This window comes from Capricornis sumatraensis, chromosome 1 (assembly GCF_032405125.1).
Source record: "Capricornis sumatraensis isolate serow.1 chromosome 1, serow.2, whole genome shotgun sequence".
NCBI lineage: Eukaryota > Metazoa > Chordata > Mammalia > Artiodactyla > Bovidae > Capricornis > Capricornis sumatraensis.
In genome coordinates this window covers 91462356-91490353 of record NC_091069.1, presented here as the reverse complement: position 1 = coordinate 91490353, position 27998 = coordinate 91462356, and the positions used below count along the sequence as shown (strand labels likewise).

The 27998-nt window shown below is 40.8% G+C and overlaps 2 protein-coding genes across 2 annotated transcripts in view; one reads left to right on the top strand and one right to left on the bottom strand.

Moving 5' to 3' along the window:
• The window catches only part of SLC30A6 (solute carrier family 30 member 6), a 41753-nt gene extending 32267 nt beyond the window's left edge, over positions 1-9486 (top strand). Inside the window, exon 14 of the mRNA XM_068973127.1 lies at positions 8449-9486. Within this exon, the coding sequence (XP_068829228.1) occupies positions 8449-8949 (501 nt within the window). The 3' untranslated portion in view covers positions 8950-9486. The remainder of the gene's footprint in view (positions 1-8448) is intronic.
• Positions 9487-15371: 5885 nt separating this feature from the next.
• The window catches only part of NLRC4 (NLR family CARD domain containing 4), a 45247-nt gene continuing 32620 nt past the window's right edge, over positions 15372-27998 (bottom strand). The window contains exon 8 of the mRNA XM_068967149.1: positions 15372-15664. Coding sequence (XP_068823250.1) covers positions 15372-15664 — 293 coding nt within the window. The remainder of the gene's footprint in view (positions 15665-27998) is intronic.

Sequence of the window (27998 nt, the reverse complement as noted above, 5' to 3'; positions counted from 1 at the left end):
TCCAAGGTTTCCAGGCAAAAGTGAAAGGGGAGAGAGTCCTTAGGGGTAAGCAGGAGGGTAGCTGGGTTAAGAATCCCACAAGGGGTTGTAGTCAGACCTGGATTTTCCATCAGCACTACTTGATTTCTGAGGATCCTTTGATCAGACATCCATAAATGGCCTCTCCCATTCAGGAGTTATTTCATTTGGTAGCTGGTAAAAATAGTTTTCCCCCAGAAGAGAGTTTTAAAGCATCTTCTATCAGGACTGCAATACCTGCAAGATTTTGAAGGCAGGAAGGCCAGCCTTGGGCAGTTTGTTCAAGCCTCTTGGATAACCAAGCTATAGGCTGGGGCTCAGGTCCCAGCCTTTCAGTTAACCCTCCCAAGGCTCTTCCTTCCTTTTTGTGTAATCTGAGCTCCCAGGTAAGTGACCTTTGTCTCAGTCATCTGTGCCTTAGCACAGGAGACTTTATATCCCCTGTCTACCAAAAAGTTTAGATCCTGAATTGCATGTTGGGCATTTTTCTCATCTGGAAAGCAGATTAGTAGGTCATCTACATATTGTAATATTTTCCCATTAGGTCCCAGGTCCAGATCTAGGGCATCCCAGCTAAGAGCCTGCCCAGACAGGTAGGGGCTGTCTTTGAACCCCTGAGGTAATACTGTCCAAGTCATCTGTTGGTGTTTTTCTCCTGGAGATTCCCACTCAAAGGTAAAAAGATACTAGGATTCTTTAGGCAGTGGTCTGCAAAAGAATTCATCCTTGAGATCCAAGACTGGAAACCACTTGGCACTGGGTGGGTTTTCTCCCCAGATTACATCGGGATTGGGTACTGTGGGATGGAGGGGAACTATAGCTTCATTTATGATCTGGAGATCTTAAACCATTTGCCAGGTCCCATCTTTTTTCTTTATAGGGAGGACTGGGGTGTTAATGGCAAATTGGTGGGGACCAATAGCCCACAGGCAAGGAATTTATTTATTTTAGAGGCTGCAGTTCTTCTCGAGCTTTTCTTCTGAGAGGGTATTGTTTCTGGTTTGGAAACCGAGTGGGATCTTGGAGGACAGTGATGACCAGTTCAGCTTGGTGGGCTCATACAGGAGTCCCGTGGTTCCACACCTGGTGGTTAATTTTGTCCTCCCATAGTTTTTGGTCTCTCCCTGTTGGAGAGGTTGTAACGGGTTCCTCAGTAGTAACCAGGAGCTGTAGGGCTCTAGGGGCTGAAAAGCTTCCCATCACAAGGGTGGTCCCATTTAGTGAGTATATCTCTTCCCAATAAGGGGTTAGGACATAGGGACTATCAGAAACTGGTGGGAAGATATTTGTCCACCTCAGCAACAAAGAAGTGCTTGGGTGAATCTTTTTGTAATTGTTTTTCTTGTAGTACCCAAAATGGTACAGGTTTGGGAGTAGAAGGCTACAGAGTAGGAGGTCAGGACAGAGTAGGTAGCCCCTGTGTCAACCAAGAAATTCTTGGACCTACCTGCCAATCCAGTTGCACCCTTGGCTCCAGCCCTGTGATGGTTATCTGTGACAGGCGGGCTGGCTGGAGGGCGCCGCTTCAGTCCTGTTGAACTATCAGTCCTGTTGAGGGAAGCCTTGGCACTTGACCTTGAGGCTCTTGGGTCCCAAGGGCAGTTTGTCACCCAGTGTCCAGATTGGTGGCATTTGTAGCAAGCCATTTTAGGAGACTTGTCAGGATTTGGACACTCTTTGGCCCAGTGTCCCGCCTGACTACAGACTAGGCATTTGCCTCATGCTTTGTCCTTTAAGGACTCAGAGTTTGCCGTAGGGCTTCGCTGGAGGGCAGCCAGAATCTGGGCATGCCTTGTCTCTGGGCTTTGGCCTCCCTCTCCTGTTGTTCTCTGTTATAAAAGGTATTGGTGGCTAGAGTCTGGTGGCTGGATTCTGGACCATCTCTTCTAAAGAGGCAGCAGGGTCCTGCTGCTATAGCTGTAACTTTATCCTGATGTCTGATCCACACTGGGACAGGAATTTGTCCTTTAAAATCACCTGTCCCTCTTAAGAGTGTAAGTCCAGATTGGTAAGTGGGGTTCTTGTTGGGCTCCTGAGTTATTGCTGACCCTCGGGCATAGCTGATTACTTTTTTCTGGGCTGCTTTTAGTTCTGCCTTTACACAGATCAGAAAATGATCCTTTTCCCAGATGTGCTCAGGGTCGTTATAATTCCAATCAGGATCTGAAGAGGGAACCACAGTTTCCCCCACTGGGTATTATCGCTTGACATGTGAAGCCCCATAGCATACCTTCGGGCTTCCTAAAGACCCTAGCGTACTCAGGGTCAGATGAAGTTTGACTAAATATGACCGTGATGTCCTTCCATGTCAAGTCAAAGGCCAAGGTAATGTGATACATTCCAATATATCTATCTATTTGCTGGGTCATCTGTATAGCTTCCCAGGTCTTGTTTGATCTGTCTTAGTTTTAAGAGGGAGAAGGGCTTATGGACCTGCACTGGTCCGAATTCTCCAGTTTCAACTAAGGGACATACTCGAGTTGGCTTTTGTGGAGGGGGTGCTCCCAGATATGGAGGCATGTTTGGATAGAAGGAAGGATCACCAGGCAACTTGGGAGCCATGGGAGGTGAGCCTACACAGGGGGCTTCCTTCTTTTGGTTGTCTGCCTAACACCATTTGCCTGGTAGGTTCACTTTTAGGCCATACAACAAACTCATACTTAACCCAGAGTTCCTTCATATCTCTTGGAAGAAAATTTGAACATAGGGAATCTCTGTCCGTTTCCCTTATCTTTTGCAGAATAAGTCTAGCTGCAGGATGGTGTTGTAATTTAAACTGCCATCCTCAGGCCAGTGTTCCTTACCCCCAGAGGATACCATGGCCCTCAGTGGCACAAAATAATTTTAAGCGACTTCTTAGAGTTTGAAGATTGGAATAGATTCCAGTTATCAAGAATGCATCTCAAGGGCGTCTGTCAGGAAGTGGATTGGTTGTTTTCCATCTGAAAGACAGTGATGACAGAGAGGAAAAGAAAAAAAAAAAACTAATAGGCCTCCTTCTGTTTTTATGGGTGGATTTCCTTAGGGGTGAGTCTCTGAAGCCTATCCTACTCAGTATTGTTGGAACCTGAGAGCTGGGTGTCCCCAGGTCAGGGTGCAGATCCCCTGCAGGCTGAGTCATGACAGCCTCCTGGAGATCAAATTCCTGGGCAGGTTGAGGCAGATTGGCCTCCCGAGAATTGGGTCCCTGGGCATTGGTCAAGGCATGTCAACCTCCTGGGATCCCTGAACTGGTGGATCCCCAAGCAGGTTGAGGCATGACAACCTCCCAAGGACCAAATCCCTAGGCAGGTCGAGGTAGGTCAACCTCATGGGACCCCTAGCTGGGGTTGGGCATCCCCAAGGTCTCCAGCGTGACCAGTGCTGGGTAGGATTAAGGGGTTGTAATCTTAACTCATTGCTGGTTTGTCCACTGCAGATGGGAATAGATATCATGATGTAAAGCAATCCAAGCCTGTGCCCTGAGACTGGAAACCTGGTGAAACAGCCATCAGCCTTATCCTCTTATTGCTCTGAGGGAATGTAAGTCACTGATTTCTTCCCTTAGTCCTCCATAAGAGCAGTTCAGGGTATTTCCAGTGGTAAACATTTCATTGTCATAGACCCACTTTAGGTAATAACAGAAGTAATGACAAAGGAGTGAGTTACCTCGGTCTGTTAAGGGCATTCAGTTCAGTTCATATCTGAGGTTAGTTCAGTCGTTCAGTCGTGTCCAACTCTTTGCAACCCCATGAACTGCAGCACGCCAGGCCTCCCTACAATCACCAACTCCTGGAGTCCACGCAAAGCCATGTCCATTGAGTCAGTGATGCCATCCAACCATTTCATTCTCTGTCGTCCCCTTCTCCTCCTGCCCTCAATCTTTCCCAGCATCAGGGTCTTTTCAAATGAGTCAGCTCTTCACATGAGGTGGCCAAAGTATTGGAGTTTCAGCTTTAACATCAGTCCTACCAATGAACACCCAGGACTGATCTCCTTTAGAATGGACTGGTTGGATCTCCTTGCAGTCCAAGGAAATCTACTCTAAAGAGTCATCTCCAACACCACATCAGTTCTTCAGCGCTCAGCTTTCTTCACAGTCCAACTCTCACATCCGTACGTGAACACTGGAAAAACCATAGCCTTGGCTAGACGGACTTTTGTTGACAAAGTAATGTCTCTGCTTTTGAATATGCTTTCTAGGTTGGTCATAACTTTCCTTCCAAGGAGTAAGCGTCTTTTAATTTCATGGCTGCAGTCACCATCTGCAGTGATTTTGGAGCCCAGAAAAGTAAAGTCAGCCACTGTTTCCACTGTTTCCCCATTTATTTGCTATGAAGTGATGGCACCGGATGCCATGATCTTCATTTTCTGAATGTTGAGCTTTAAGCCAACTTTTTCACTCTCCTCTTTCACTTTCATCAGGAGGCTCTTTAGTTCTTCTTTGCTTTCTGCCATAAGGGTGGTGTCATCTGCATATCTGAGGTTATTGATATTTCTCCTGGCAATCTTGATTCTAGCTTGTGCTTCCTCCAGCCCAGCGTTTCTCATGATGTACTCTGCATATAAGTTAAATAAGCAGGGTGACAATATACAGCCTTGATGTACTCTTTTTCCTATTTGGAACCAGTCTGTTGTTCCATGTCCAGTTCTATCTGTTGCTTCCTGATCTGCATACAGGTTTCTCAAGAGGCAGGTCAGGTGATCTGGTATTCCCATCTCTTTAAGAATTTTCCACAGTTTATGTGATCCACACAAAGGCTTTGTCATAGTCAATAAAGCAGAAATAGATGATTTTCTGGAACTCTCTTGCTTTTTCGATGATCCAGCAGATGTTGGCCATTTGATCTCTGGTTCCTCTGCCTTTTCTAAATCCAGCTTGAACATCTGGACGTTCACAGTTCACGTATTGCTGAAGCCTGGCTTGGAGAATTTTGAACATTACTTTCCTAGCGTGTGAGATAAGTGCAGTTGTGCAGTAGTTTGAGCATTCTTTGGCATTGCCTTTCTTTGGGATTGGAATGAAAACTGACCTTTTCCAGTCCTGTGGCCACTGCTGTTTTCCAAATTTGTTGACACATTGAGTGCAACACTTTCACAGCATCATCTTTCAGGATTTGAAATAGCTCAACTGGAATTCCATCACCTCTACTAGCTTTGTTCATAGTGATGCTTCCTAAGGCCCACTTGACTTCATATTCCAGGATATCTGGCTCTAGATGAGTGATCACACCATCTTGATTATCTGGGTCGTGAAGATCTTTTTTGTACAGTTCTTCTGTGTATTCTTGCCACCTCTTCTTAATATCTTCTGCTTCTGTTAGAAGCAGAAGATATTAATGGTCCATACCATTTCTGTCTGGACCGGAAATGGTCCATACCATTTCTGTCCTTTATCAGAGCATCTTGATATGAAATGTTCCCTTGGTATCTCTAATTTTCTTGAAGAGATCTCTAGTCTTTCCCATTCTGTTATTTTCCTCTAATTCTTTGCATTGATCGCTGAGGAAGGCTTTCTTATCTCTCCTTGCTATTCTTTGGAACTCTGCATTCAAATGGGTATCTTTCCTTTTCTCCTTTGCTTTTTGCTTCTCTTCTTTTCGCAGTTGTTTGTAAGGCCTCCTCAGATAGCCATTTTCCTTTTTTGCATTTCTTTTTCTTGGGCATGGTCTTGATTCCTGTCTCCTATACAGTGTCACAAACCTCCGTCCATTGTTCATCAAGAGTATTTTAATATAAGTGGGGTCGAGTTACATTGCCTATAAGGGTGCAGAGTCCTGGCTGTAGGAGTTAGTAAGTGGTTTAAGAACAAATTGATGAGGCAATAGACTAGATTTTCCATAAAAGTAGAGTGTAGATTTGGTCTGGGGCTATGTTTGTAACTTAGGACAAGGGTGATAAGGATTTGGGCCAAATGGCCTGCAGGGCTAACTCCGAAAGTGGCAAACATTGTCCCTGGAAGCCCAGTTGCCCTTGAAGGGATACCACCAACAGATGGACTTCTAGCAGGCACTGTGTGCCTGTCACCTGCCCTAGCAGGTTCACTGAGAGCTGCTGTTGTTGCACATTTTGTAGAAAACATGGAAGATGAAGGCCTGACTAGAGGGATTGGATATTATATAGTATTTCACTCCCAAAGGCCAGCTATTTTCTGGTTGTCTCTCCAGAAGATAGTAGAGGCAACATTGTGGGCGCAGATAGGGCTCAGGAAAAGAGCATGAAACAGGATTGAAGGGGGCAGGGTACAACTTTTGAGAGAATGATGTAGCCCAAGAGCATAACATAAACCGATTAAAATTAAATGGGTCCAAGACAAGTCAAATTTAACTTGATTCTCAATCTGCAAGCTTAATGACACACCCAGAGGCACCAGGACAGTTCCAAGGCACTATCAAAAGAGCAAGGAGTGGGTGGTTCTCCAGTTGTTAGAATGATCCTCCCTCTTCACCATAAGAAATCACACACTCTGGACTGTGCATCTCTCTGCATCTGAACAAATCTATCTCTTACCTATTGCTGTGTCTCTCACTGAATTTTTTGCAATGAGACATCAAGACCCTGAGCTTCATTAGGTCCTGAAACCAGGCACCCTGGGTTTTGGCTGTGCTTAAGTCCCATTTGTATATGACTGAGTGACTAATATAGCACAGAATCCCTGCCATGTGGGTTTTGAGTCCCAATCTTAGGTAAACAGTTTAAAACACAACTTTCAGAAATGGAAAGATGATGACCTGCCCAGTACTTCGTAAGCAGTGGCATAGATGGAGAGAGGTGCTGAAGGACAGGAGGAAAAAGCAGTGGGAAAAACATCCCGAGGAATCCCCTTCATAACCTGCTGGAAAATTTGCTAAATACCTGACCTGTGTTCACAGTTTTCATTGGCCTGATCCTTGGCACAAAAAAGGTTAAGGACAGAAGAATCCCCCACCCACTTAGGCAACAGCAACTAAGGTGCAACAGATAGTAGAGCCTTCGGGACACACTGGGGACTAGCCCCTACCAGAGTCCCTCAGTTGCACCCACTGCCATTCAGGGCGTTTTGGGAAACAAGAAATTAGAGATTGTAAAGGAATTTAGATTTTGTTAGCCATATGTCAGACTCTTTACAGCCCTGAGAACTATAGCTCACCAGGCTCCTCTGTTCATGGAATTTCCCAGGCAAAAATATTGGAGTGAGTGGCCGTTTCCTTCTACAGGGGATCTTGTGGACCATATCTCCTGTGTCTCCTGCAGTGGCAGGTGGATTCTTTACCATTGAACCACCTGGGAAGCCCTCATGTTCGTCATAAATGGCCTTTATTGTGTTGGTGTATGTTCCCTCTGTACCAACTCTGTCAAGAGTTTTTATCATGAATGGATGTTGAATTTTGTCAAGTGCTTTTTCTGCATCTATTGAGATGATCATATGATACCATTCTTGATATTTTTGTTTGTTTTAATCAAAATATCATTATTGTATCTACTATTTTATTATCTTTTGAAAACAAGATGTATAATGACCATTTTATCAAGTTAGTATACATACTTCTGACCATCATTCTAATGCCTGGGCTCTCTATCCTCCTGGTGACCTAGGCTAGAAACCTTGAGATTGTGTTTTGATAAGTTCATCTCCCTCATTGATTATTATATCCAGTTGAAAATCGAAGTCTCCCACTTCTAACCCCTGGAATATCATGAAATCTGTAGTCCCACTATATCTGTCCTATCTTGGCCTCTCCATTCCTAACCTAGACTGTTTTAGTCAGTTCCTAAATAATTAGCAGTTACCCATAACTGTAATTTTTCTGAACTCTGATTATCTTACTTCTGTTGGATTGCTGCAACTAAAACTCCTTTATTCATGATTTTTAGAACCCCACAGCTAGCCTTTCTTTTTAACTTTACTACCTAAACTTACTTTCTTCTTTACCTTCTTCCTTTCCTTATTTGCTTCCTCTTTTCCTCCTCCTCTTCTTCCTGTCTTTTCTCTTTCATTCTTTTTCTGCCTCCTGAAATACTGTGCTTCTTTTATATAGTAATGTTGCTTATTCTTGCCCAAACATGCCATGTTTTCACATGCTATTGCCCCAGCTTAGAATGCCTGTCTCTACCTTTTGAGATTTCATTTAATCCCCAGCCCTAGATCAGATGCCATCTTCTTTTAACGTCTTCCTCAACTGGAATTAATAGCTACCTTCTCTGCCCTTTCAGTGCATTTTTCCATATACTTCATTTGTGTTCTGCCTTCTGTTGCTATATACCTGCCATCCTTCTACATGGATTTCTTTCTTTTTTTAATATTTTAATGTTATATTTTATTTAGAGTCATAAATCATTTTATTAACTCTTTACATCAACAATTACTACTAAAGTAGTTTTTAAGGAATATCAATAAAATGTTTCTTTCTAATGGAATTTTCAGTAGTATAATTGTAAGCAGTCTTTTTCTTATGATTTTGTCCCTTTTAGGCTGGATCAGTTCACGTGAGAATTCGACGAGATGCCAATGAACAAATGGTTCTTGCTCATGTGACCAACAGGCTGTACACACTTGTATCTACTCTGACTGTTCAGATTTTCAAGGATGATTGGATCAGGCCTGCCTTACTGTCTGGGCCTGTTGCAGCCAATGTCCTAAACTTTACAGATCATCACGTAATCCCAATGCCTCCTCTGAAGGGTACTGATGATTCAAACCCTGTCACATCAACTCCAACTAAACCTAGTAGTCCACCTCCAGAATTTTCATTTAACACCCCTGGAAAAAATGTGAGCCCAGTTATTCTTCTAAATACGCAAACAAGACCTTATGGTTTGGGTCTTAATCATGGACATGCACCTTATAGCAGCGTGCTTAATCAAGGACTTGGAGTTCCAGGCATTGGAGCAACCCAAGGATTCAGGACTGGTTTTACAAATATCCCAAGTAGATATGGAACTAACAGTAGAATTGGACAACCAAGACCATGATGTACTATAATTTAATTTATTTTTATGAGAAATATTGACTCCTTGAGTTTCAGTTGATTTAGTAATCCACTTTGCATCGACTGTTCAATCATTTACTCTAAATGTTAGAGAGTAGTAGGCTTGTTCACATTTCATGAAACCAATGAAACTATATTTTTGTAAAACATATTTGGGGCAGTGAGAACCTTTTAAATGTTATAGACTTTAAATAGGCTTCCTTTAGAAAGCGTGTTCTCTAAATTTGAATTTTGCCGTCTTTGGTTTTGTAGTTGATTGCAGTGTGATATAGCATTACCTTTATAAGAGAACCACTTGATGGAGTAGATTTGTCACATTATTAAAAATATAATGCTTTCTTCAGTGAAATTTATAAACATGCTTCTTGAGTACACATTTTAGGAAAGGGGAAAAACGTCTATTCTAAAAGTAAAAGTCTCTTTTATAGATTTTCCAAACTTAATTGCTACATTTTTCTTTGAGGTCCTCCTGTGGTATGCAAAGTAAAGGCAAACATTTTTATCAGAAATTTTGAAACATATTTTACTATCTGGCACAGTTAAAAATTTTTAATTATCAGTTTTTTAATAGTTTTTCTCATTAAAAAACTTCAATACATTTGTAAGTGACCCATCAATCTCACAATGTCTTATTTTGGTTAAATAAACATCTTATCCTTAAGTGATATGCAGTGAAGGAATTCCAGTTTTCAGTCTTACATTTAATTAAATACTGACATAATGATAGATTTTTATCCTTTTTGTAACCTTTTTATTGGTTGACTTTAATTTTTCATTTTATTAACAAAATATATATTACCAAAATACGTGGAATTCCATACAATGTAGTACTTTTTGATCCTTTTTTCAAAGTTGCATGAACAATTTGAATTTAAATTATATAATTTTGCCAAAACCTAGTGCATCTTAGGTTTATAGAATATAGTATTGGTTAGATCTGCAGTAGGCAGTTTCTAACTTATTTTGTTCTGCTTTATTGAAAATAGTGAATTGTTAACATTTATAAGTATGAGAATCATGTAGATTATTTTATTTTTAAACTATTTTCCAAATACAAATGTTAAGGACTTCCCAACATGGCCAGTATTACTTATAAAAAGTATAACAAGCAACAGTCACAAATTACCTATGACTTTTTTTTTCTTGTTTTATCATGCATTTTATACTTAGGTTTTAAAAATGGGTTTTGAGAATGGATTCAGCTTTTCTAGAATCCAGTACTCCTGGAGATTTGTGACATTTCCAGCCATCAGCAGCTATCTAGAGAAGTGTTTGTTTTTGTTTTTAAATTTGCAACTTTCTTCAGTCAACTCATCCTCTTTTAAATATAAGCAACCCTCCCAAATTCCTGTTTCTTTACAGTGGAGTAATAAACATCTAAGAAGCCATCTCTGTCAAGTAGAATTGTAGTCACACTGTGAGAGTAAGTGACCATGTCCCAAGTAACTTTTGCTTGATGAGGAGTTGATCATTGTCTTTGACATTTGCAGCCCTGTTCAGCCATTTGACCTGCTGAAGAAATAGAGCCCAAGCCACCTTGACTGCTGGGGAAAATGAAACGTAAATGTGATAAGGCAACCTGTTCCTTGACATTTGTCTTTCGTCCTCCAACTATTTCTATACCTATTATTGGTCTACTATTACAGGGTGATTTTTCCTCCATTGATCTCATCTAAATGTGAATTTGGGTCATGTGTGAAATCTGAAGAACTGCCTTGTACTGAATGATGATTAAGAGGTATGTCCTGCCACGCTATGCATGTCTTCTCCGTCTCCAGGGGATTTTTAAAGTGCCCGGGTACTAAACACAGTTCTGTGCAAGGTTAAATGCCTGTTTCCTCAACACTCATTCAGAGGTTACATCTGTTCTGTTGTCCTTCCAAAGGTGCTTTGATACCCGACTACACTACTTGAGAAGTTGCATATGGGTTCTTGAAGGGTTGGCTCTACTTGCCGAAATTTGATAATGCCAACTGCTGCAGGTGGCATTGCTCCAGACATTATTATATAAAGAAGTCTTATTTGCCAACCTTCGGATAGGTTCTGGATATGAAAATAAGAAACTTGGCCAGCATAAGCCTAGATTTTATAGCCCAACTGGTAAATCTTGCCATGGAGTTACATGAAGCTAGACCAAGAAGCAAGTTTGAGTTAAAAACTTGACCTATGGTTTGTGATTAAGAGCAAGTTCCACGGAGTGTGATTAATCTTGTTTGAGAAATTACTGTTTTATAATGGAGGAAAACATTGGGCTGTAAGACAAGAGATTTGGATTCCAGTCCTGATACTGCCACTGTTTGAGTAGTTTTATAACCATGGGTAAGTCATTTAACTCCTCTGAGATTTCTCATCTGGAAAGTTAGGGTGGGAAATGAAGTAGTTGATTTGTAAACTGTCAGCTCTAAAACTGTATTACTAAATCTGCAGAAAATATATCCACTTGTGAAATAGAATATTGTACCCAGAATTTCTTTTTAGTGACTACCTCAACATACAGGCCAAATGTTACCTACGCCAACACCCAAGCCATTAATTTGAGGTGCCATGAGAACAGAGAGTAAACTACAGGCTGACATTTGGTTTTTGTGTATTTCAGAGTTGCCTTGACTTAAATCTGTTTAGTTTAAACAGATTTTTCTTAGACTTCTTTCTTTGTGAGGAAGGATTATTTTGGGAGGTGTTGGGGGAAAGATTAGGACAGGGTACTCTTAACCTTTCACAGGGTACTAAAGAATGGGATCCATTTTTTCTTCTTTAATCTCTGAAGTCACAGATGGAATAGCATACATGTATCAGCAACTGGTTTAGCTACTCATTCAAGCATCTGATTGAGCTACTCATAAACTGCCAATTTTTGGTTAACTAAAGATTGCTGATTATGGGGCAGGGGAGCCTGATCTGCTTTTTATACAAGAAAATACTTTTACATTCCAAATTGTTTGAATTAAACTATTTGAATAAAGAACATACATGGACTTTTCTTTCTGCTTTTAAATAATTTTGGCCTGTTTGTTTCAATAGCTATTTATTGGTAACTTTATCTCATATTCAGCAAATGCTTGTCAGGAGTTTAGTATATTGCATGCACTGTACTAACTAAATGTGCATATAGTATATAAATTTTGGTGACCTGCTATTCTTGAGACTGAAGAGAATACAAGGATAAACAGGAATCCCCTTCAAGTAGCTGGTAGAAGTGACCAGACACCAGACCTATTTATCAGTTCAGTTCAGTCGCTCAGTCAAGTCCGACTCTTTGTGACCCCATGGACTGCAGCACGCCATGTCTCCCTGTCCATCACCAACTCCCAGAGTTTACTCAAACTCGTGTCCATTGAGTCAGTGATGCCATCCACCCATCTTATCCTCTGTCTTCTCCCGCCTTCAGTCTTTTCCAGCATCAGGGTCTTTTCAAATGAGTCAGCTCTTCACATCAGGTGGCCAAAATATTGGAGTTTCAGCTTCAGCATCAGTCCTTCCAATGAATATTCAGGACTGATTTCCTTTAGGATGGACTGGTTGGATCTCCTTGCATCCAAGGGACTCTCAAGACTCTTCTCCAACACCACAGTTCAAAGGCATCAATTCTTCAGCGCTCAGCTTTCGTTATAGTCCAACTCTCACATCTGTACATGACCACTGGAAAAACCATGGCTTTGACTAGACGGACCTTTGTTGGCAAAATAGTATCTCTGCTTTTTAATATGCTGTCTAGGTTTGTCATAACTTTGCAAGGAGTAAGCGTCTTTTAATTTCATGGCTGCAGTCACCATCTGTACTGATTTTGGACCCCCCAAAATAGTCTCTCACTGTTTCCATTGTTTCCCCATCTATTTGCCATGAAATGATGGGACCTGATGCCATGGTCTTAATTTTCTGACTGTTGAGTTTTAAGCCAACTTTTTCACTCTCCTCTTTCACTTTCATCAAGAGGCTCTTTAGTTCTTCTTTGCTTTCTGCCATAAGTGTGGTGTCATCTGTGTATCTGAGGTTATTGATATTTCTCCTGGCAATCTTGCTTCCAGCTTGTGCTTCATCCAGTCCAACATTTCTCATGATGTACTCTTACTCTGCATATAAGTTAAATAAGCAGGGTGACAAAATACAGCCTTGACGTACTGGAAGCAGTAGGTTTCCTGATTTAGAACCAGTCTGTTGTTCCATGTCCAGTTGTTCTAACTGTTGCTTCTTGACCTGCATACAGATTTCTCAGGAAGCAGGTAAGGTGGTCTGGTATTCCCATCTCTTTAAGAATTTTCCACAGTTGTGAGCCACACAATCGAAAGCTTTGGCATAGTATGCAGAAGTAGATGTTTTTCTGGACCTCTCTTACTGTTTTTATGATCCAATGGATGTTGGCAATTTGATCTCTGGTTCCTCTGCCTTTTCTAAATATAGCTTGAACATCTGGAAGTTCATGGTTCGCATACTGTTGAAGCCTGGCTTTGAGAAATTTGAGCATTACTTTGCTAGTGTGTGAAATGAGTGCAGTTTTGCGGTAGTTTGAGCATTCTTTGGCATTGCCTTTCTTTGGGGTTGGAATGAAAACTGACCTTTTCCAGTCCTGTGGCCACTGCTGAGATTTCCAAATTTGCTGGCATATTGAGTGCAGCACTTTCACAGCATCATCTTTTAGGAGTTGAAATAGCTCCACTGGAATTCCATTACCTCCACTAGCTTTGTTCATTGTGATGTTTCCTAAGACCCACTTGACTTTGTGTTCCAGGATGTCTGGCTCTAGGTGATCACCCCATCGTGATTATCTGGGTTGTGAAGATCTTTTTGTACAGTTCTGTGTATTTTTGCCACGTCTTAATATCTTCAGCTTCTGTTAGGTCCATACCATTTCTGTCCTTTATTGTGCCCATCTTTGCATGAAGTGTTCCCTTGGTATCTCTAGTTTTCTTGAAGAGTTATCTAGTCTTTTGCTATTCTGTTGTTTTCCTCTGTTCCTTTGCATTGATCACTGAGGGAGGTTTTCTTATCTCTCCTTGCTATTATTCTTTGGGACTCTCCATTCAAATAGGTATATCTTTCCTTTTCTCCTTTGCCTTTAGCTTCTCTTCTTTTCTCAGCTATTTGTAAGACCTCCTCAGATAACCATTTTGCCTTTTTGCATTTCTTTTTCTTGGTCTTAATCACTGCCTCCTGTACTGTGTCACCAACCTCCATCCATAGTTTTTCAGGCACTCAGTCTATCAGATATAATCCCTTGAATCTAGTTGTCACTCCCACTGTATAATCGTAAGGAATTTGATTTAGGTCATACCTGAATGGTCTAGTGGTTTTCCCTACTTTCTTCAATATAAGTCTGAATTTGACAATAAGGAGTTCATGAGTTGAGCCACGGTCAACTCCCAGTGTTGTTTTTGCTGATTGTATAGAGCTTCTCCATCTTTGGCTGCAAAGAATATAATCAGTCTGATTTCTGTGTTGACCATCTGGTGATGTCCATGTGTAGAGTCTTCTCTTGTGTTGTTGGAAGAGGGTGTTTGCTAAGAGCAGTGCGTTCTCTTCACAAAACTCTATTAGCCTTTGCCCTGCTTCATTCTGTACTCCAAGGCCAAATTTGCCTGTTACTCTAGGTGTTTTTTGACTTCCTACTTTTGCATTCCAGTCCCCTATAATGGAATGGACATCTTTTTGGGTGTTAGTTCTAGAATGTCTTGTAGGTCTCCATAGAACCGTTCAGCTTCAGCTTCTTCAGCATTACTGGTCGGAGCATAGACTTGCATTACTGTGATATGGAATGGTTTGCCTTGGGAATGAACAGAGATCATTCTGTCATTTTTGAGATTGCATCCAAGTACTACATTTCAGACTCTTGACTGATGGCTACTCCATTTCTTCTAAGGGATTCTTGCCCACAGTAGTAGATAAAATGGTCATCTATGTTAAATTCACCTGTTTATACATGTCATCAAGTTAAACTCCCTCCCACTTCCTCCTCTTTGGCCTCATTTTCATAGCATCCTCCTCTTTTCTGTCTCCTTTTTATTTGAGTGATGAAATTAAGAAAGTTGATTTCCATGGAAGAGGCCAGCTAAGAAGGCGATGATGCCCCACATCATCCTTATATCCGTAAAAGAAGAAAACGTTTAGAAAGGGTGAGGTGGCAGAGACTGTTGAGAAGGATAATTTTTAGATATATAGTGGATTGCTGTTTACTTTCAGACTCTTGAAGTATATGAGCAAAGTTAGCATATTTTAATTAGCCAGGCCTTTATTGCAATCATGCAATTTAAAGAAACAATCCAAACATCTCAGTAACTTACAACGGTAAGCATACATTTCTTATAAGTATGCAGGGCACCTGGGGCAGTTTTTTTGAGCAAAGATTTTTAAATCACCAGGCTGAAAGTAATGGAGTCCCCAGAGCATTCAGAGGCTTAGGGTACCCTTTATTTAAGCAATTACTAGTTGAAAAGCACCTTTAAGAACACTGACATCATCGTCATCAAGTTGCCAGCCAACAAGCTGAACCTCTTGCAGAAAAGTTAGTTTGGATAACACATGGCTAAGTTTCCTGACTAATGATGCATCAGGTAAGAGTGCTTTCGTACTGAAGTCAAAAAACACCAGTTGCTTAAGATTCTCAAATCCACTCATGAAGGCAAGCCATCCATCACTGCTTACACAATTTCCCGCCAAATCCAACTGCTGGAAGTTTTCCAGAGGATTCCCTTCAAAAAATACACCTGAATAAAAACAGAAATAAATCTATTAACTGGAAAAATGGTTTTGTTTTGTTTTAAGAGAAATGGCTATATTTGGACCAGTGCTTCGCTTAAGAAAGAAATTCTCCGTGTAGTTAGAAAAGTGGTTATAAACCTGGTTCATTATATTTACAAATTATATTTTTCCTAAAGTGTAAGGGAATCTGATAAATAGGAATTATAACAAATCAAGATAAATGACTTACATACTTTTTCTCTTTTCCTGACTTTTCCAAGTAATGGAAGATTGTGTAAAAATTGATGTGGGAGATACAATTGAAATATTCAGTACCTGTTTTGAAAACTGGAGTCGGACTTTGGCAACATTAGGTCATTTCCTCTTCTGGAGAAGCATACACTACCTAACGATTGTTTCTTTGGGTGTGAAATGTTCCAAACTAAACCTGAGTAGGTAAACTCCTTCAGTATCTCAAGATAAAGAGTTTTGGGGTTGTTATTTTTAACCCTCTTTAAACTCTTCAGCAATTTCCTTATAGAATGGGGCACTCTAAAGTACCTCCTCCAGGGACTGCCCTTATGGCAGAAAGCAAAGAAGAACTAAAGAGCCTCTTGATGAAAGTGAAAGAGGAGAGTGAAAAAGTTGGCCTAAAACTCAACATTCAGAAAATTAAGACCATGGCATCAGGTCCCATCATTTCATGGCAAATAGATGGGGAAACAATGGAAACAGAGACTATTTTGGGGGGTCCAGAATCAGTACAGATGGTGATTGCAGCCATGAAATTAAAAGACGCTTGCTCCTTGCAAAGTTATGACAAACCTAGACAGCATATTAAAAAGCAGAGATACTATTTGCCAACAAAGGTCCGTCTAGTCAAAGCCATGGTTTTTCAGTAGTCATGCATGGATGTGAGAGTGAGGACTATAAAGAAAGCTGAGTGCCGAAGAATTGATGCTTTTGAACTGTGGTGTTGGAGAAGAGTCTTGAGAGTCCCTTGGACTGCAAGGAGATACAACCAGACTATCCTAAAGGAAATCAGTCCTGAATATTCATTGGAAGGACTGATGCTGAAGCTGAAACTCCAATACTTTGGCCACCTGATGCGAAGAATTGACTCATTTGAAAAGACCCTGATGCTGGGAAAGATGGAAGGTGGGAGGAGGAGATGACAGGATGAGATGGTTGGATGGCATCACTGACTCAAACGCCACCATTAAGCCTGTGTTCAAGAGCCTGCCAGCTACAAATACTGAGTCCATGCACCCTATAGTCTGCTCTGCAACACGAGAAGCCACTGCAAGAAGAAGCATGCTTACTGCAACTAAAGAATAGACCCCGCTCTTCACAATTGGAGAAAAGCCTGTGTAGCAACAAAGACCTAGCACAACCATAAATAAATAAATGTTAAAAATTTTTTTTAAAAAGTACTCCTACAATGGAAAGGTAAATATCCTAGCCATTACCATGAAGTCAAAGGTAACACCCTAAGAAACAGAGGAGTAAAGAACATGTAGGTTTCTGTCTGAAAGACTGCACAGAGCAAAGCCACTCCACCTGCCTGGACTGCACAGTCCTGAGTGTTATAGGAGAGGGGAATATAGCTCTGCTCTGCAAGCCAAGGTGTGGCTGGGTCTCCTTAGACCAGCTTAGCCTGTGCCCAGCCTCAATCATACATAGGGCCTCATTCCTCCTTTCTTCCTCCTTCCCATAATGAGCCCTTCTTTCTTCCTCATAGGTTTCTCCCTTCTCTTAAACCTCTTTCTCAAGTCCTTTCTGTCTCTGCCTCGTTCCCAGGTTCTTCCCAGCAAAGTATGTGTTCAGTCAAAATACTGGTTGCCATGTCTGCATATAAAGCTCCTTCCCCCACAAAAAAGCAACTTCATTTCTCCTCAATTACCAGAACAGATTGCAGCACCTGAAACGAACTTTAAGGAAGAAGAATTTCAAGCCAATCCCACCCTCAAAGGGTAAGCTATTTATACAGGCTACTTGCCAGGCTTAAAGAATGGTATCAATTAGAGAGATTTGGGGATAATTACCAGAATGTGCACAAGCACACGAACCAAGAACAAGCAGTGTAATCCACAAGGGTACACATTTCGTTCATTCGATCTGGTGTTTTTGTCGTCATGAGGAGCAGACTACTTCTGAGAGAAGAGGAATCAGTGACATTTAGCTCTGTAGGCTGTATGTGGCTTGTGGAGAATGCAAGTGGCTTGATCCTAATTCCAGGCAGAATCTCAGATTCTCTGGATAGGATTCTGATCCTTGAAGGGTTCCCACAACTTAAACAAAGCTCTAGTGTGGCAGAGACCACCCTGTAGTCCCGCTGAGCCAGAGCTCTTCCCACTTACTCATTCAACAAAAAGTTTTGAGTGCCTACCATGTACCCTGGATAGTGCTGGGTGCTGCTTCTGCTAAGTCACGTCAGTCGTGTCTGACTCTGCTACCCCATAGAAGGCAGCCCACCAGGCTCCCTCTGTCCCTGGGATTCTCCAGGCAAGAACACTGGGGTGGGTTGCCATTTCCTTCTCCAATGCGTGAAAGTGAAGTTGCTCAGTGCTGGGGATAACATAAAAGGACATATGGGCTCTGTCTCCTTGGGCTTACATGTAGTGTGAAAACATACATAACGAAGTAACTAGATGGAAGATAGGTGCTGTGGTGGGTCCAGGTGCCTTGGGAACACACAAAGGCAATAGATCTTCTAGCCCCACTTCATTTGCAGAAGAGTGGCAACTGGGCTTATATACTCCAGGAGAAAGAAGGATCCTTCTCAGGAAAAATTGAATTGCCTCCAAGGAAAGGCCCTACACAGGAAAAGCTATTTTTCTTTCCTGACCACCCAGGGTGAACCTAAGCCCCTCCCTCAGGTGCAGGGAGCTTCCTACCAACTTGTGCCTCACTCTAAAATGTGAAGAGAACAGTTCAGGAATACCAGACAGTTGAGAACAGCCTCCAACAAGGAACTAAAGACAGACAAAAAGTCGAACAAAAAGCTCCCAAAAAATGAGGCAACATAGGGAACAGGAAAAACAGACTTCATAAATTTAGTTCTTTTCAGAGACCCCCAAAAGCTACTGTGTCTAACAATAAGATGCTATTTAAAAAAAAATTACAAGTAGAAAGCAAAACAGAGCACTTGGAAAATTCTGAGGATCCATGTGGCAGAATGATTTGGCCCAGAACTTACCACTGAGCTAGAACATAAGTATAGTCAGTGGTGGTGGTTTTTTTTTTGAGGAAAAAAATTGGATAATGGAGTTCAGATGTGATGCCTTTTTGAGAACATGCTAGATTGTGAGTTTAGCCTCAAACATATAAATCAAACTGTCATCTAAAAAAGTAAGTGAGAACAGGTGCAGTAGATCCCTGAGCTCACAATGATTCCTATTCAGTAGTCCCAGACTGCTGATCAGGGAGAAACAAAATCTCGGGGGTCAAAATTTAAACATGACAATTAAAGCTTTAAGATGAAGTGTACTCTCTAAGGAAGAAGAGCGGAGAACCTAGGACCAGGTTCTAAGGAAGATTGGGAGCATTTAACATCTGTATGAAGGAACTGCCATGGAAAAGGAGACTGAGAAGTAACTGAGGTAGCATGGAAATCAAGAGAACATTTTGAAAAGGAGAGAGTACTCAGTGTCAGCTTTTACATAGGTAGGTCAAACACTTTGGGGAAATATCCACTGAGTCATATGCAAGTGTGTAGCGTCAGCTGGAATAAGAAGGAAGCAGAGGATGGTCAGATAGTGGAGATGTGTTGAGGGTACATAAATTTTTGCCTTGAAGGGAAGGAGGGAGAGGATGATAGTCGTAGGGGGAAGATAGGAGTCAGGAAGAGTTCTATATAAAATGAGATTTGAGTACCTTTAAGAACTGATAGGAAAGAGTAAAGTGAAAGTGAAGTTGCTCTGTCGTGTCCAACTCATTGCAACCCCATGGACTGTAGCCCACCAGGCTCCTCCGTCCATGGTATTCTCCAGGCAAGAATACTGGAGTGGGTTGCCATTTCCTTCTCCAGGGGATCTTCCCGACCCAGGGATCGAACCCAGGTCTCCTGCATTGCAGGCAGACGCTTTAAACTCTGAGCCACCAGGAAAGAGTAAAGAAGGGCATAATTGGTGAAATGATCTTGAACAGGGATGAGGGCAGGGATGGGATCTCAATCAAGGCTAGAGCAAAGAGACTGCCCTTAAAAGGGGATAGACCCACTATAATGTAATAAGAAAAGGAGAGGGGAGGGGGGAGGAAATCACATTCATTGTGAAATAGAGAAAGACATGGATTACGGAGAATAAAGTTTACATTTGTTTATATAGAGAAAGCTGCATACAGAGGCACAGCAAGATTGTCAGGAAATGTTGACAGGTTGTGTTTATTGTTTATTCAGAATTGGATAGATCACTAATTTCACCTATTCACTCATGAATCTATCACTTAATCTGAGAATAGAACATGGATAAAAACTTGGATCTATTATGTGGTATCCTCCTGTTGTACACATCTGTCCCCGCTGACCCACGGAAACTACTCTTCTGATTTAGAGTTTGTCATTCTTTTGTATTTTTGAAAATACAGTTTTGACAAGTACTGTGTAAATACAGTTGCTTAGGATATACCTTTAGGGTCTTCTATATATATAATATACATACCATAAAATTCAACCTTTTAAAGTATAACTATAATGGGTTTTGGGCCTCCCCACGGGCTCAGCAGTAAAGAATCCACCTGCAACGCAGGAGATGCGGGCAGGAGACTCGGGTTCAGTTCCTGGGTTGTGATGATCCCCTGGAAAAAGGAAATGGCAAGCCATTCCAGTCTTATTGCTTGAAAAATCCCAATCCATGGGATTGGGGTCTCAAAAGAGACATGACAGGGCAACTAAACAGCAACAACATAGTGGGTTTTAGTATATCCACAAAGTGGTACACCATTATCTAATTCCAGGACATCTTCATCACCCCCAAAACTGAACTCCACAGCATTAGCAGTCATTCTCACCCCACCCCCCAACATTGGCAACCATTAATCCACTTTTCGTCACTATGGATTTGCCCATTTTGGACATTTCATATAAATGTAATCATACTATATATGGTCTTCTGTGACTGGCTTCTTTCACTTAGTGTGGTATTTTCAAGGTTCATCCATGTTACAGTGTGTTCTAACACTTCATTCCTTTTAACAGCTGAATAACACTCTATTTTGTAGATACATCACATTGTGTGTATCCATTTAGCAGTGATGGACACTTGGGTTGTTTCCACTTTGGGATTATAAAATACGCGATGAACATTGTTATGCATGCTTTTATATGGACACATATTTCATTTCTCTTGGATTCTTCAGGGTGGAATTGGTAACTATGTTTAACCTTTTGAAGAGGTGCCAGAATGTTTTCCTAAGTAAGAAACAGTCCAACCACCAGCATAGGAGGGCTCCACTTTTTCTATGTCCTTGTCAACACTTTTTATTACCTGTCCGTTTTTTATTTAACCATCCTAGTGGATGGTAAGAGGCATTTCACTGTGGCTTTGGTTTTCATTTCCCTGATGGCTAATGATACTAAGCATTTTTTATGATGTTTATTAGCCATTTATATATCTTCTTTGGAGATATGCCTATTTAGATTCTTTGTCTTCTCTAAACTCTATCAAGTTGTCTTTTTATCAATGAGTTGTAGGAGTTCTTTATGTATTCTAGATAGTAGTCCTTTATCAGATATGTGATATGAATAAAGCCGCTACAAACATTCATGTGCCTAGGTCTCCACTTTGGTTAATGAAATTATTTATGTTGCTCTGCTTTTTCTTGATCAATTTTGCTGAATTTTTAATCTCTATTCATTTGTTACTCTTTAAAAAACTGTTTTAAGCTTTACCAATCTTTCTTTAAACTTATTTTTGTCTTCTATTTCATTGATTTATATTCTTATGTTTATTATCTTGAGTTTACTCTTTTCTGGCTTCTTAAATTAGAAACAATAATTTTCAGCGTTTCTTCTCTTCTAATATAAGTATTTAAGACTACAAGCATTTTATCAAGCCCTGCTCTTGCTGCATGCTATATTTCTATATATAATGATTTCTTACCATTTTCTCTAAGTATTTTCATTGAAATTTGTCACTATAAACCTGAAGTGTACCTATCTGCCAAATTGTGTGATTCTTCCCAGTGGTCTGAGTGTAGGTACAGAACAAGTGGAAAATTGAGGACAATCCAGGCTTTCAGTTTTGCCAGCAAGTACACCCTAACCACTGTATCTAATTTCACACCTCACCTCCACTCTCATTTTCTCCCTGCATCTCATTAAGTAGTCGTTATTTAGAAACTCCATCTCTCATTACACTTTCTTCATTTCACTTTTGCACCTATCACACACACAGGCCATCACTAAATGTCTTTGCCTAAATTGACTTGTCATACTGTGGGCCACAAGGGTTTCAGCTATTTTGACAAGAACGTTTGCAGGATGAAGGATGGAATTTAAACTAGGTGGGAAGAAAAGTCAAAATAAACAGGAGCTATTTGTTAGGAAAGTGGTAGTGGGCTCAACGGACTGGATGTCCAAATGAAATGAACTGGTGATGAGTCACTACGTAACTAAGATGGAATCTTAGAAGGCTGTTTGAGAATGAATTGTCTGAATTTAATATCCTGTAGAACAGTTTTAGGTGGAGTTATCATAATCTGATAATTCCATCCTCACAGATGGGTGAAGGATAATAGAAGGGAAGGACCAAAGAGGAGGTTCCTGAGTGTTGCCTGAGTAGTTTCACATAAGAAGTAAAGTCTTCTCAGTTGATGACCAAAATTAGAGGGTGAGGAATTCTGTAAGACAGTTGTCAAAGGCTTCAGTGCATAAGAAAAGATGCCAGTAAATTCAGAATTCATAGCAGTAAGGACAAGCCATAGTTCAGTTAAGTGGCCTAAGCCACATGGAAGTAGGGATCCTTCACGAGGTTGGAGGAGTGGACTGGAGGATAGTGAAAGTCAAGGAGAGATTGACCTTGCCTTTTGGACCCTGAGAGGCATAAAGATCAAGAGAATAAAAGTGATTGATTAAGAGAGCTGTAGGGGAGAGCCAGGTTTCAGTTAGGACCAGGAGGTATCTAAAACCGCTGGTAAAGAGGTACTTTTCTGAAAATACACCTTATGTCTCCAGCACATCTTAACTACCACATATTTCATTAAACACTTCCTATGACATATTTCCTCCCTGCTTCTTCCTATGGAGCCTATATTTCATTAGACTCCCCATCTCTTACTACTAGCCTGAATTTTATTATCCCATCTCAAGACATATTGTGTCTCATCCATCACATATACCATCACTAAACAGGGATGGGAATCCCAAAGCCAGCTCTAAGCCAGGAGAAGTACTATGGACCAGAGTCAAGAAACTTATGCTAGAGGTTTGAAGAATTGGTTGGTTCAGATATCATAAAGAGTTTGTGAAATCATACAAATATATTTCAGAATTTGGGTATGATTTTATATGTATAAGAAAATAGCATTTACTATAATGAGTTTTCTAAGAACCCAAGCTAGCCTATATCTCATGGCAAATAGTGGAGGTGCTATAAGTTCTTTTGTTCTTTTATACAACATATTTATTGAGTGTGGGATATACACTCAACACCAAGTCTAATGGCCTGAGCCCTGTTCTCTAAGATCTCACAGTTAAGTGGGGCAGATAGATATATGAATACATTCTCTAAGTTCAAATGGTAAGTGCTCTAACAAAAATAAATGGCTATCTGTGTGTAATAATGAAAACCACAGGTTTTTAAAACCTGAATTGAATATAAGTACATTGGAAGACTGACATGCATATTAAAGCTGAACATATGAAAAGTGAAAGTCAGTTGCATCCAACACTTTGTGACCCCATGAACTGTAGCCCACCAGGTTCCTCTGTCCATGGTACTCTCCAGGCAAGAATACTGGAGTAGGTAGCCATTTTCTTCTCCAGGGGATCTTCCCAACCCAGGGATCAAACCCGGGTCTCCTACACTGCAAGCAGACTCTACCATTTGAGCCACCAGCAAAGCCCAAAGCTTAACATATGCTTTACATGTAAACCAAACCCACTCCTATGTAGACACCCAGCAGAAATGTGCCCATATGTTCACCAAAAGATGTACACAAGGATGTTCATAGCAGCACTATTTATAGTATTCAAAAGATAAAATTACTCAAATATTAACAGTAGAATGGAAAAAACCAGTTGAAGTATGTTCACACAATAGATTTTACAGCAATGAGAATGAATGAATCTTGCCTACACATAATAATATAGATGAATTTAACACACATGATATTGAACCAAAGAAAACTCAAAAGAATATACAGTGTATGATTCCATTTATGTAAAATTAAAAAGCAGCCAAGACTAATCTATGATGTTAGATAGAAGTCAGGAAGCTGGGAGAAGGGAGCTACAAAACTGAGAATCTTTTGTTTCTTTCTTTTTTTTTTTTAATCTTCCACATCTTGATCTGGGTACTAGTTACATGGGTATATGAACCTTATGAAAATTCATTGTACTATCTACTTAGGATTTGTACACTTTTCTGTGGGTATGTTACACATCAATTAAAAAACAAAACTAAAATGAACCCTGATTTTGGCTTCTTCTGCCTTTTAACATGATTCATATTATGGAGGAAATAAATCTATTCTTCTCTCTGCTGTTAATAGAGCCCAGCAGTAGAGGGGAAGAGGAGAAACCTGAATGTGAAGCCTGTTATTCATAGAGCACATTAGTGTGGCTATGTGAAGGAAGGGCTTCCCTGGTGGCTCAGTGGTAAGGAATCCTCCTGTCAATGCAGGACACCCGGGTTCAATCCCTGGGTCAGGCAGATCCCCTGGAGAAGAAACTAGCAACCCTCTCCAGTATTCTTGCCTGGGAAATCCCATGGACAGAGGAGCCTGGCAGGCTATAGTCCATGGTGTGGTAAAAGACTGGACATGACTTAGCGACTGAACAACAACGTGAAGGAAGGTCCTGAACTGAGTTTGGTATTAGGGGCTAGATGTAATTGAGTTACTCTTCATAACAACATAGAAGGATTTTTTTTTTTTTCGGGGATTGTAAGAGATGGTGATGAAATAGGACAGGGCAGTTGACAGGCAACTGGAGCCTGAATTGGCAGAAATGGTCTTGCATCTATTTGAGAAAGGGGAAGAGCCAATATTAAACTTCAGTGCTGTTCAGAGCTATCATGTAAGCCCACATTTACAAATACTTAGAAGCATTCAGTGAATCTGCTACTTCTGTAATTATACTGGGACCTTCTTGTAGATGTTAAGGATAAGTGGATTCTCCCCATCTGAGTAACTTGGAGAATAGGGAAAGGGGTAAGTTGACACAGATCCAGAGTCACACAAAGACAGAAATGCAGAGCCAGGAGGGACCACGGGAACAGAAGCCCTGGAACTAGCTTATGGATTAGAGCAGTTTTTTTAATCATTTTTTAAATTGAAGTATAGTTAATTTTTCTCTTGTGTTGTTGGAAGAGGGTGTTTGCTATGACCAGTGCGTTTTCTTGGCAAAACTCTATTAGTCTTTGCCCTGCTTCATTTATTGACTATGCCAAAGCCTTTGACTGTGTGGATCACAATGAACTGTGGAAAATTCTTCAAGAGATGGGAATACCAGACCACCTGACCTGCCTCTTGAGAAATCTGTATGCAGGTCAGGAAGCAACAGTTAGAACTGGATATGGAACAACAGACTGGTTCCAAATAGGAAAAGGAGTATGTCAAGGCTGTATATTGTCACCCTGCTTATTTCACTTATATGCAGAGTACATCATGAGAAACGCTGGACTGGAAGAAACACAAGCTGGAATCAAGATTGCCAGGAGAAATATCAATCACCTCAGATATGCAGATGACACCACCCTTATGGCAGAAAGTGCAGAGGAACTCAAAAGCCTCTTGATGAAAGTGAAAGTGGAGAGTGAAAAAGTTGGCTTAAAGCTCAACATTCAGAAAATGAAGATCATGGCATCTGGTCCCATCACTTCATGGCAAATAGATGGGGAAACAGTGGAAACAGTGTCAGACTTTATTTTTTTGGGCTCCAAAATCACTGCAGATGGTGACTGCAGCCATAAAATTAAAAGACGCTTACTCCTTGGAAGAAAAGTTATGGCCAACCTAGAAAGCATATTCAAAAGCAGAGACATTACTTTGCCGACTAAGGTCCATCTAGTCAAGGCTATGGTTTTTCCAGTGGTCATGTATGGATGTGAGAGTTGGACTGTGAAGAAGGCTGAGCACTGAAGAACTGATGCGTTTGAACTGTGGTGTTGGAGAAGACTCTTGAGAGTCCCTTGGACTGCAAGGAGATCCAACCAGTCCATTCTGAAGATCAACCCTGGGATTTCTTTGGAAGGAATGATGCTGAAGCTGAAAGTCCAGTACTTTGGCCACCTCGTGCAAAGACTTGACTCATTGGAAAAGACTCTGATGCTGGGAGGGATTGGGGGCAGGAGGAGAAGGGGATGACAGAGGATGAGATGGCTGGATGGCATCACTGACTCGAAGGGCTTGAGTCTGGGTGAACTCCAGGAGTTGGTGATGAACAGGGAGGCCTGGCGTACTGCAATTCATGGAGTCGCAAGGAGTCGGACATGACTGAGCGACTGAACTGAACTGAACTGATAGTTAATTTATAATATGTTAGTTTCAGGTGTACACCAAAGTGATTTAGTTCTGTATATATATTTTTCCTGTTCAGATTCTTTTCCATTATAGGTTATTGTAAGATATTGAAAGTTCCCTGTGTTGTACAGTAGGTCCTGTTGCCCCTCTATTTTATATATAGTCGTGTGCATATGTGAATCCAAAACTTCCAATTTAATTCTCCACCTGCCCCCAATCCTGCTGTTTTCTTTGGTAACCATAAGATTTTTTTTATGTCCAAGAGTCTGTAAATAAGTATTTGCATCATTTTATAGATTCCACTTATAAGTGATGTCATATAATATTTCCTTGTCTGACTTCCTTCACTTCACATGATCATCTCTAAGTCCATCCCTGTTTCTACAAATGGCATTTCATGCTTTTTTATGGCTAATATTCCATTGCATAGATGTACCACATTTTTTTTTAGTGATTTTAAGAAGATTTTAAAGTATACGTAAATACTATAAAAATGTATGTGTATGTGTGCATTGGATAACAAGATAAAATATACTTTTAAAATGTGGGTCATAGGCAAAAAAATTTGAAAGACTCTGGACAAGAGGCTTAAAACAACCATCTAGGTTACTCTTAGGGGTGCAGAAGAGAGAGCATAAGGAGACTATTTCACCAAGAGTAGCTAGTGGGAAGCTGCTAGTAGCACAGGAAACTGACCCTAGTGCTCTCTAACAACCTAGAGGGGTGAGATGGAGTAGGAAGGAGGCTCAAGAAGGAAGGGACATATGTATACCTATGGCTGATTTATGTTGATATACGGCAGAAACCAACACAACATTATAAGGCAATTATTGTCCAATTAAAAATAAATAATTTTTCTTAAAAAAGGAGACTATTTCACCAAAAAAGAGATACATCAGCTAGGTCTTAAAGGACTGTAGAGGAGGTGAAGGACTTCCTAGATGGAATGCATGTACAAAGGCATTTTGGAGGACTAGCAAGAAGTTCATGAGGATGAAGCCTCACATAGGTGGGGAGGCATGCAGAAGATGAAGGTGGAGAGGAATGTGGATTGGGGCTTTATTGTGAAGGACCTTATACATCAAAAGTGAGCAGCCTGAAGAAGTTCTTTTTTGAAGGAAGATGACCCTAGCATCTGGTTCCCCTTGAAGCTGCCAGAAAATAATGATCACAGTACCATTTATTGAGCATATACAACGAGTCAGTATTGAACTTCTTACTATTCATTAGCTCAATTATGGATTAGTATAATAACCTCTCATATGGTAGGCATTGTAATTATCCCCATTTGACAGATGAGCAAACTGAGGTTCAGCAGCTTGAAGTTGCTGCAGACCATACATCTATCAAGTGGAAGGAATGGGTAGGTCTGTCTGACTCTAAAACTAATTCACTTAACCACTTCATAATGATGGAGCCTCTAGAGGGGACTGACAGACAGCAGTCTCTTCACCTGGCTAGAGACCAAAGGCAGAGAATGCTTGGCTCTCACTCTTCAGCTAGTGCCTCACATCCAAGTAGACTGCTTTTTATACCTCTAGCTGCATGCGTGTGCACACTTAGTTGTGTCTGACTCTTTGCGATCTCAAGGACTGTAACCCACCAGGCTCCTCTGTCCATGGGATTTTCCAGGCAAGAATCTGGAGTGGGTTGCCATTTCCTACTCCAGGGGGTCTT